The following is an 11,294-nucleotide window of genomic DNA, read 5'->3' on the forward strand; positions in this document are numbered from 1 at the left end:
CTTTCTTTTCTTTACATAACGCTGAGACAGTCCTCTTGTGTGGGTGGTTTCACAATCAATCAATCAATCAAAACTTTATTTATAGAGTACTTTTTCATACATAAAAATGCAGCACAAAGTGCTATACATGTTAAAAACAGTCCCCTCCCCCCGCCCCATCTCCAACCCCAACACATACACACACACACCCACACACACACAGATGAAGTAATCTTAAAAGCGCGTGGCTGAGTACAGAGGAGCCAGGTCAGTAAACGCTAGGAATGTAGACAGTCAGTGATAGGAATGTAGACAGGGTGGGGATTCCAGCCTTTCAGTTCAACCATTGCTCCTGTTTGAATATGTTGTCTAACTGCCATACTGTAGAGGCTATTTTCTTATTTCAAATTTAATGTAAGAATTTCTGATGGTCCTTGAACTACTCACAGCCACATTATGATGTTTTGTTTCATTGACGGTAAGAGTCCTGAATTGGTCCGAATGTTCTTTGTTAACGCATCTATAATCAGTATTTTGTATATTCTGTATATTGGTATAATGTCGGTAGAACTTCTCGGTGTTTCCGTTTGTGCAGAAAACTACAGCAGAATGTGGTTTTACGGTCCGTGTATATTTTGGTAATTGGATTTTCCGTTCTAAAGCAGGTATTGAAAAACAAAAAACGAGTGGTTATTTGATTTTCGTTTTCAAAGGCAAAAATGACAACCAAAATTAAAATTGAAATACAAGGCGTTTTTGAAATAAAAAATGAAAATCAAAGCATTTTTTAAAATTCGTATATCCATTTTTGATTGTGAAAAGGAAAAACGCCTTGTATTTCAATTTTAATTTTTGCCTTTGAAAACGAAAATCAAATAACCATTCGTTTTTTGTTTTTCAATACCTGCTTTAGAACGGAAAATCCAATTACCAAAATATACACGGACCACCTTTTACTTATTTCCTGTGTTCAGACTTTAGTGTAGAAATTATTTCCTGAAACGCAGTAGCTGTTCACATGTTTCTGTAGAAAAACAAGAGAAAACTGCCAGCATCTGACTGTTTTACTCTGTAACCTGCAGAGTGGAGCTGATTTTAAGACAGCAAAGAACCAAAAAAAGAATCTTTAAACAGAAATTAACAGTGAATGACGATTGACAAAGAAACCACACCCTGATCCTGAGACTCCAACTGTTAGGACTCCCAGTTGAGATGTCTGTCTGTTATTATTATATATATATTATATATATAATACCACGCACTACTAGTTTGAATTAACACCCTCAAGTGTAAGGTTAGTTTTAGAAGGTAGAAACAGATCAGATTCAGCTGAGCAACAGCTGCACAACTGTGAAAATCTGATCCAATAGCCTTACCTCTTGTGCTCTGTGATTACCTATCCAATCGTATTGGTCACAATTACGTAAGTATTTTAATGAATCTTAACTGCCATAAGCTTTGTCCTTGGTAATCCAGAGACCCCCACTTCCCCTTTTTCCCTGAGAAAGGGTACATTTTAAAATGACGTTGCACAGTTTGTCACTAAGGCCGCAATTTCTAGTTTCACCACAAGGGGGAGTACTGAGGCGAGCAGGGGTTGTATTAAAGTGATAGACTGTATATTAAGTCATTAAAGTCATATATACACAGTCTATGGTTATGGCAGCCAATACATGTGATTGCAGACCAGGAGGCTGTGGCCTGCTGAGTAATCACACCTGACGTCTCCTGTCTCCCAGGACACATCTTCTGTCAACATGTGACTCAGCTGAGGCCTGTAACTTGAAACTGAACAACTTTATAGATCAGAGACATCAGAGAGAATTTATAATATTTCTGTGTCTCCATCAGCAGAACAGACTGAGGTCTAAAGAGAGTCCAGGACTGTTTCCAATACTTCTTGTGTCACAGAAATGAAGCAGAACAATCCTGAGATTATTCTAGTGACAGCAGGGATTCAGAGAATGTATCACACTGGTAACTTGAACACTGGCACCAGTTGTTTTCAGAGTTTTCTGAGCAATAGAAAGACTGTTATTGCTGGAAACAGGTTTGTTCAGTTGAGGAGGAAGACTGGAAAGAAGTTCACATTCTGTTAACTGTAATCAATTAACTTCTGTTGTGACCTCTGATCCTTCAGAGTTGTAAAACCTGCCATCATTAGATCAGAAGTCTGAGCTGATAATACAGTTTGTGTCCAGAGATCATCTATAATCACACGCTGCTCTGTGACCAGAAACATTCAGATTATTCCTGAATCAGGCTCATCTGAACATTGATCAGTGTTAGAAAAGGAATTATTGAAAGGAAACAAAACAGATGAAGTCCAAAATAAAGTGAACTTTGAGCAGCTCATCATGATTCAATGATCTGTTATTGCTCTCTAAAGAGAGTAAACATTAAGCTGCTTCTTAACAGCTCTGCAGCTGCATGTTGACACTTTAAACTCTTTTCCTACACAAATCTGATACTACGCAGCTTAAGAATGATTCTGTTATCCACAGTAAACAGGTTTCACTGCTGGTTAAAACAGTTTTGATCTGGTTTCTTTCTGCTTCAGAAGTTTTCCTGCAGCTACAACTCAACAAATCCCAATTCTCAGTGAGGTGGTGTCTTCAGATCAAGAAAACTACAACTTTCCTCCTCATAAAATGATTTGGAGAAGAAAACTTTTGACGCCTGCAACGTTTTTGGTAAAACAAGTTTGTATTCGACAATCAGTCATTTATTCATCAGGTTTCATCTCCTCTCCAACGTTTTCTGTAAGCTTACTTTATTTTCTGAACTTTTCCTTTCTGACTCTGTCACTTTGATGCAGTAATTACATTTCCCTTACCATGAATCAATCAGAAACTGAAGCTGCTGCTGTGTTCATCATGTGAGGTGGGAGGAGACAGTTTGGTGAAGGTGATGTTAGACTGAGGTCCAGAAATATCTCTGGCAGTGCAGTAAAGTAGGAGGACGTCTGACTTTACCTGTTTGACCTTTGAGGTTCAGATGAGTTCAGTATATTGTGATTTGGCATCACTCTCCCCTAACCACGCTGACAACTGTCACACAAATGTGACCTCAAACAACTCTCATATGACTGAATGAACCAGACTGTGAGACTTGGTTGCTGGTGTTTCTATAAGTCATCATTAAAATGTGGTCTGAATGTGGTTTTGGAATCGTGCTATATACTTTATAGTAAATTCCTATAAACATTATAAAATAGTTTCCGATCCCAGTGTCATTGCCACACATTTAATAAGTGTATGTTTGATTTAATACAGTTTCATTCTGTAACTCCTCCTATGAAGTATAACTTAATGTGTGAGCAGTTGTTGCATGTTCAATACCTGCATAATTCAGCTGTAGTTAGAGATCATCATCATGTATCTTAGATTTAAACACAAACAGGAAGACAGCAGTACAGATGTGTTGCAGACAATCTTGATACTTCAGGCGGTTTATGTTTGTTCTATATTGTTCTATATATTATGTGTGTGTGTAATATATATATATACCTTTTTAACAAGCACGTATCTATAGTCTGGTAGACTTGTTGCACTGTACATTTGCTGCTGGTTTATGCATGACTATAATTACACTTAGCTGTATAGTAGAGAAGAGCTGGGTGCCCAGACAGAGCAATATTAAACTTAAAACTTGTGAAATGGAAAAGAACACTTTATTTATTTTCTTACCTTTGGGTTCATCCACTTGATTGAGTTGTTCCGTCTCTCATCGTGACAATAAAGAGCAGTTTCTCAATTAAAAAAAAGCTCCAATTAGTGTTGCGAGACGAATACAGTTTATTTAATCAGAACCATTGGTGGGGTTAATGATGATGTCAAGCTGTTGTGATTGAACCAAGGAGGAGTTTTCAGGGACCAGACAGCTGAATCCAGCAGACTGACTGAAGACAACATGTATTCTAAATATCATTTGATTTCACTTCAGTAAATCCCACTATGTTGGCCTCGCTGTGTGTCTGTGTTGACTTAAAGGATAACACCAGTGTTTCCTCACATGTCCTCTATTGATCATGTTTATAGGTGTAAATGATTTATGGAGGTAGAAATAAATGAACAGATAAAAGCCAAACAGCTACAATCCAGTCTGGGACATTTTTAAACATTACTGGTTCACTGAGTGATAGTTTCTGCTGTTATCCTGTCATACTTTCATGTGCACTGATACCAGAACAACTTTCTGACATCATTACAGTCATTCTCTCTGCAAACATGACGGTCTCTGTATGGACAGAAGAGTTTTTATGTGTTTGTAGAACAACTAACACAGTTTCAGTGTCCCACCCCCTGAAGTAGTCAGTGAAAGCTTCCCAAAGTCATTTTATTGTCCCAATTTTAAAAGGGTACAAACAGTTCATTGATATTTTTCATGTTTTAACTGACATCATGCTGCACTTTCTGCACTCTGGATGAATCAACTCTCTCTTTGCACAAGATTTTAGAACGAGACTTCTGTCACATTAAACACACATTTGTCTGTGTAGAAAACCAAATCTGTAATATTTTTATAATCTCAATCTAAGCCTGTTGATGGCAAAAACAAGCAGTTCCAACTTTGACACAAACATAATAACCCATGAGATTACATTGTGGCTGTTTGGCAGCTGCCAGACAAATGACCAATCCCAAACATTTTTCCCCTTTAATCATTTTACACTTGGGAAGGTTGAGAAATGAGGCCAAGGTTTAAAAAATACTGGATTTATCCTTTAAATATTGCTTAATTCAGGTAGATCAGTTGATCAGTTAAAGTGAGGAAAAATGGAAAAAGACTGTAATAAGTTGGCATTTCTGTCTGATATCAAGTAACTTCCTGTCACATCATCACCTCACCTCAGGTCTTCTCTCTGTCTCATTTTTAACTGAGGCTTCACTGACATAGAAAAACCTTTCTTATCTCCACAGATCATCGTGATGAAAGTCTTCACTGGTCACGCTCTGACATGTCATCCAGGAGAATATCAGATAGGGAATAAATGCTGTCCAATGTGTCCTGCAGGTAAGATCCAACTGGATGTTTTGGTCATCACATGTGATGTCCTGTCCTAGAACATGCATCTGACAAATAAAAAAAATGATTTAACAAAAGTAAACAGACTGTATATTTATTAATGTTTATTTTGTGAACTTTGCATTGTAAAAAACACACATTAAAACAGTCAAATGACAGTTAACAAAACAGTAAAATATATTAATTTAAATTAAGTGCAAAACCAATTCATTTGTAGACATTTTTATTATATATTTTGAAAAAAAATTATTTACAGCCTTTCCCTCAAATATTACAATCAAACACTTCCACAAAAATGTAATTCAAATCTGCAGTAAAACAATTTGAATTTCTCAGTTTTGACCAAAATTATCACGATCAAACATAACAGAAGCTCAAAACTGTCTTATTTTGAAAGACAAAGAAAGTAAAACACTTTATTTCAGTTTATTCAGATTAAATGTTCAATATCAACCAATGCATTCAATATAATAAAAACAAAGTTTGTTTATTTTGAAAATACAAGCGAGTTTAAATATGAAAGTACAGAAAATTATAAAACTAATACAATTTAGCTTAAAATGATGAGGAAAAGCATTAAATTGATAGAATGAGCATTAACCTTTACAGCAAGAGCTGCATTTAAGTTAATTACAGATTATTATTGTCATTTAATAGCTGTTTTATTCTTAATTTATAGATAATGTCTAATTTTACAGACCTGGCTATACAATTAAAACAAAGAAAACTGTTGCAAGTGTCAGTAAAGAGAGTTATTTTCATAAAATTAGGATTTTTTTTTACAGTGTGGCTTCATCTATTTGGGATAACAGTGAGACAGGCAACATGAACTGTATGAGAGTTTAGTTAAAAGGAAGCAGGACTCTGTTAAACTGACTTGTTCATTTTATTTTCACCAGGAAGTCGAGTTAAAACTGATTGTACAGAGTTCAGGCCAACAACATGTCTGCCCTGCCTCGATGGAACGTACGTGGATAAACCCACTGGGCAGAAAAAGTGTTTTGACTGCGCTAACTATGATAAAGGTTTGTTGACATGTTAGAGATGTTCTGGTTTAAACTTGGCTGGTTACTGCTTGTTCCTCTGTTATTGCTCTATAATAACTGAGGCAGCTGCTGAATATTGATGTAACGGAGTCATCACAGAGGTGCAGAGACTCAGTTTGATGAGTTTATTCCACATTATTGATAAAAAAAATTATGAAAAGACTGTAGGACCAGATTCAGATTCTTTCAGTATTTCTATGAAACAATGATGAGCTGCTGTTAGTTGCTGGAATGACAGACCAAACTTTCCTTCTCCCTCTGAAATCAAATATCCACTTGTTGATATGTAAAGTTACTTTAAATCAAATCCAAATGATCCATTTTCTCAAGTTCTCTGTGCATCTTCGATCTTTCCTGACAGGTTTGGGTCTGAAGGTAAAGACATCATGTACAACAACATCTAATACAGTTTGTGAACCACTGGAGGGGTTCTACTGCACTGACCGAATAGGGAACAACTGTGTAGCAGCACAAAAACACAGAATCTGTCAGCCAGGACAATACATCAACCAAGCAGGTTGGTATTTCTGATAAAATGTTAAATAAGAACAGCAAAAATTCAGGGAGTCTGACCTTATTATAGTTTCATTAAGTTGTGATTTGAGTAAAGAAGCACCAGAATTAGACAAAAGGAAGATAAAATAATGATCTGATCTGACCAACAGCTGGTAAAACTACATCGTCTACACACCTGATCTTTTCTTTCTCTTTTTGTGTTGAACCAGCCTCAACCATGTCTTCACATTAACCACAAAACACAGTTTTACCAAAGATTCTTTGTGGTTCTTGCAGCTAAAATTAGACTTTATTAATGAATGTTTGCTGATTTGTCCTTTAATATTTTCTTCTGCTGCTTCCAGTCTGATCTTCTCCTCAGCAGAATGATTAACTGATTAAATCTGTTGGATTGTTGTTCTGTCTGCTCATCATTCATCATGTAACACTTTGAGTCCTTCATAATGTGATTCTGAAGTGGTTTCTACAGATCTATGATTTGTGTTTGTGCAGGAACACCCTTCACAGACACTGTGTGCTCTGACTGCAGCGCTGGAACATTTTCAGATGGAACATTTACATCTTATCAGCCACATAGTCAGTAAGTGAAGCTTTAAATCACACATGGAGACTCCTGACTTCTAACAACAGCAGAGAATCTGTTGTATCTGAACATTTTCCTGTAAAATGTCCTTCTGTCTTTACAGATGTGAATCAGTAAACCTTCAAGTGATAAAACCAGGAACTTCTACTGATGCTGAATGTGGAGAAAAAAGTTCAAATGTTGCAGTAGCTGTGATCATCCCCTTTGTCTTACTTTTTTTATTAATACCTGCTGGATTAATTTATTGGTTTTACTTCAGAAAGAAGAAAATGTCTTTCAGAGAAGGTGAGGATGACAGAACAATGAAAATGTTAACATGGTTTTGCTGGATGAGAATATTTCTGCTAAGTGAAGACTATTAAGATGTTTTTTGTTGTTTTGTTTCATAGCAGAAAAAAAACACAAGTTCAGCCATTCTCTGTCAAGTAAGTTTATTTCTGTCTTGTGTGTTCACTGTTGACAACACTTAGTTTGTCAATGAAACTGAATTGTGTCCTTAATTTTTTTTCAGCCTTCGTTAGAAAATGGATAAGAACAGGGCCGTGCAGAGACCTTTGGAGGGGCAGGTGCTCAAAGTTCAAAGGGGGGCACATGGAGCACGAATTTGAAACACCATAAACACCATACAGAAACATACCTACAATATACCTGGGTGAATTGTAGTAGCAGATATTCTTAAAGAATGAAACATAAAATCACAACATACAACACACCTCATATCTTTGTTAGGAGGCAGTCTGTGTTTGACCTGATGGGGTTCATTGAACAGCTTTTGTTGAAGGGGTTGGTGAGGAGGCTGCTGCTACTGATGATGACACTGCTGGAGGTGGGCTATATTGATCTGAGACTGTAGACACTAAAAAAAAATGGGAGAGATAGTAGCTGATTAAACAAGTGTTTTGTCATCATGAGAAGATGCAAAGATAACTGACATTGAACATGGCTGACTGTGACCTACCATACTGCTGACTGTTTGTAGGAGACTCCTGCTGAGAGGCTGCAGCCAGGCTGACTTTTTGAACGAAACAGAAATAGTTGCTCATTCATAAACTGAAAGGGGAACATTAATGGGCGACCAGAATAAAGGAGAGGTGAAGGTACAGTCTATATCCACAAAGCCATAATTCAAGCTGTGCATTAATTTAGGACATAGGAAGATAATGTATGAAGTTGAATTTAGATCCCCATTAGACACTGGACTGTTTAACTGTGGCTGCTCTTCCTGGAGTCCTTGTTTTTTAGTTAAAATAAAACTGGAGGACAAAAATTAAACAATTGTGACACCTCTTTATTTTAATTTCAAAACTTTATTTTTGTTTTCCAACCTCAAAACACAAACATGATTCCAACAAGAAATGCTATAATAATAATAATAATAATCATAATAATAATAACAATAATTTATTAAACTGAAAAGGGAACATTTATAATGGGAGATAGAGAATAGAGGAGGGGTGTGTGTGTCTGTGTTTGTCTGTCTGTGCTTGTCTGGGTCTGTGGTTTCTTTTTACACATCACAAAGTTGTGTTTTTCTTTGTTGCAGTTATAACAGCAACTTCCTGTTGCCCATGCCCTGAAAAATGTCAATGACCTCACTGTGGTTGATTGGAATATCCTTCTCAATTGCCAGTAGAAGAAGCTCTGACAACCTCTCCTCTGTGCAAAGGGTGCGAAGTTTTGTTTTCACCACCTTCAGTTTTGAGAAAGAGCGTTCCACAGTTGCTGTAGACACTGGAAGTGTGCCGTATGTCTTCAGCAGCTCAGTCAAGTTAGGGAAAACCAGATGCGCATTGTTTTCTCTGACCACTGAAAGAAGAGATGCTGCACTGACTGGTGAGGGGCATGAGTATGACATATGGAAGACCTTAAGCTTTGTCTGCAGTTTGTCGTCTTCTTCAATGTTGTAGACCTGGCAGAGTTTCTTCAGAGCTTGCAGTGCCTCTGTTGGAATTTCCGTCTCCTCATCTGACCTGTCATGACTCACTCCCTGACCATCTGGAAACAAGGCAAAATTTGCTCAATTAATCGAATTAACATCTCTTACACCTAATCAATAATAAACCCACCATACACAATGATCAATAATGTAACAGGACGACAACACTGAAATTGTGCTTCATATTGTTATCTCTAACTGAGCACCTCTGCAATGTAAATAGCTTGTACCTGTGTCATTCTTACCTTTTGTGCTCTTTGTGATCCAGCTGGTGAGTGATCCACTGCCTTTCGCAGCCTCACGCAGCTCCTTTTGTTTTTCTTTCAACCTCCTCTCCTTACAAGGCATCTCTGCAAATTGAAATATGATTGATAAACCACAATCTGATACACACACACACACACATGCAGTGACATTTCATACCTTTTCAAGACATACACTGTATAACCACAGATTTACTGTCAGGGCCCTCTCCTTATCCCTCTCCACCTGGCATCCCAAACTAACCCCCCTCCCTTACCCTCTATCCTGTTTTCTCTCCCTGTCTGCTCTTTGGTCTCCCATCCATCCCTCTTCCCCTGTTTTCCCTTGCAGGACTACACCCGAGTAGAGCTCGGCTTCACAGCTGTCTCTACTCGGGTAATCAATCTCCTCCTCGAGCCCCGGGCAGCTGGAAGAAATCACCCTGATCACTCACCCTGCAATAAATACCGGTTCAGCACTCCACACCCTGCCAGATTGTTGAAATATACTGCTCAGTCAGTTCACCTTCTAGCCTCCTGAAGTCTATTGTGTTTCTTGACGTTTTCTAACGTTCCTTCTCCTGCCCTCTTTCAGAACCCGCTGCCCGGGAGCCTCCCTGCCTGGAACCCTTACCCGAACCCCCCAACCCATTCGGCGCCAGTCCCCTGCCCCTTCGGATTCCCCACTCTGCCTGGACCCCCTCCTGAAACCCCTTTTCCCTCCCGGCTGCTGAAGCCGCAGCAGACACCGCTTGCCCACTGCTCTCCGGCTCTCCTCCCGGAACATTCCGGCCAGACACCATCAGCACCCAGCCTCCCGGAGCCCCTTCTCAGAACTTCAGCCGACAAAAGCACCGTCCCCGCCTGACACGGATAACTCTTCAATTCCCCCCCGGATCATCAGAGAACCGCCTTCTGCCTCCTTCGCTGACTTCTAGCCCTGAAGTCTGGCCGCCAGGGATCCACTCCGTCATCCAAACGCTCCGGCTCCCGCCCGGACCACAGACCACCGCCGATCCCCGGCCCCGGACCCACCCGGCCACATTCCTCTGCTCCCGCATTCCCCGTCCCTGCACTCTGGTTCCTGCTCTCACTTCACATTCATCCTCCCACAATAAATCCTTGCAATCATTCCGGTTCTGGTAGTGGTGCTCTCTGTGTTGGTCTGCCCAGCCTAGCGCGTGACATTTACTCCATGGTGTTGATTCATAATCTGCCCTTTATTATTCATAGTGCTAATAATAAAGCATAAAAAATTATTTAATGACAGAAATCATGTATTTAAACTGATTTGTGCTTTTATTGAATTTGACTATCCACTTTGCGCAAGATAGCAAGGTTATAAAAGCTATATATTTTATATTTATGGATATCATATATAATAATTTGTGTGTGTGTGTATATATATATATATATATAATTATACACACACACACACACACACACATTCATATACAAATGTTCTAAACAAATACTGATATGTTGAAATGAGAGGTTGAGAAAATCACAATTCAAATTCTTCTAATTCTAATTGTTAATGTTGTTGTATTTATATTGCAATACAATAATTTCCAGTCCAAAATTAAGTGAATATACATGTACATGGCATAGTTTCAGTGAAGTAACATCACCTCTGCCTCATTGCCTCTAGAAACACAGGAAACACACTGCAGCTCACTGACTGTAAAATAATACATCTCTCTGATGCACTTTGCCCATGACAAGAGAAACATACAGAAACAAAAAGAAGTCTGGCATACTTTATCCTCTCAGCACGCTGTGTGGTTAACAAGCGATGTTTAACTAACTATAACTGATGAGAGGTGTGTTAGACACACACACAGGATGCTCACTTTACTTCGTCAGTCATCTTGCAAGAAAACACCGTGCACAAACGAGTACCGCTGCAAAACATACTCACCGGACCATCAGTTGTCCTTCCTTGAGTCTTCCCTTTCAAGATT

The 11,294-nt window shown here is 38.6% G+C and overlaps 1 protein-coding gene across 3 annotated transcripts; it reads left to right on the forward strand.

The window, feature by feature from the left end:
• Positions 1-2,607: 2,607 nt before the first annotated feature.
• LOC127534580 (tumor necrosis factor receptor superfamily member 14-like) lies at positions 2,608-10,461 on the forward strand. 3 transcript variants are annotated; one of them, XR_007942750.1, is made up of 9 exons: positions 2,608-2,672; positions 4,902-4,995; positions 5,907-6,032; positions 6,415-6,570; positions 7,062-7,149; positions 7,256-7,437; positions 7,542-7,577; positions 7,664-9,846; positions 9,926-10,461. XR_007942750.1 is itself a non-coding variant. In XM_051950160.1 (8 exons), the coding sequence occupies exons 1-8, from the start codon at positions 2,631-2,633 to the stop codon at positions 7,768-7,770; spliced, it is 831 nt and encodes a 276-aa protein (XP_051806120.1). In that variant the 5' UTR covers positions 2,608-2,630; the 3' UTR covers positions 7,771-10,461. The 3 variants fall into 3 exon arrangements, 2 of the variants coding, with proteins under 2 accessions (XP_051806120.1, XP_051806121.1); XM_051950160.1 differs by having other exon boundaries at positions 7,664-10,461; XM_051950161.1 differs by having other exon boundaries at positions 7,545-7,577; positions 7,664-10,461.
• Positions 10,462-11,294: the final 833 nt, after the last annotated feature.

Source organism: Acanthochromis polyacanthus, chromosome 6, assembly GCF_021347895.1.
Source record: "Acanthochromis polyacanthus isolate Apoly-LR-REF ecotype Palm Island chromosome 6, KAUST_Apoly_ChrSc, whole genome shotgun sequence".
Classification (NCBI taxonomy): domain Eukaryota; kingdom Metazoa; phylum Chordata; class Actinopteri; family Pomacentridae; genus Acanthochromis; species Acanthochromis polyacanthus.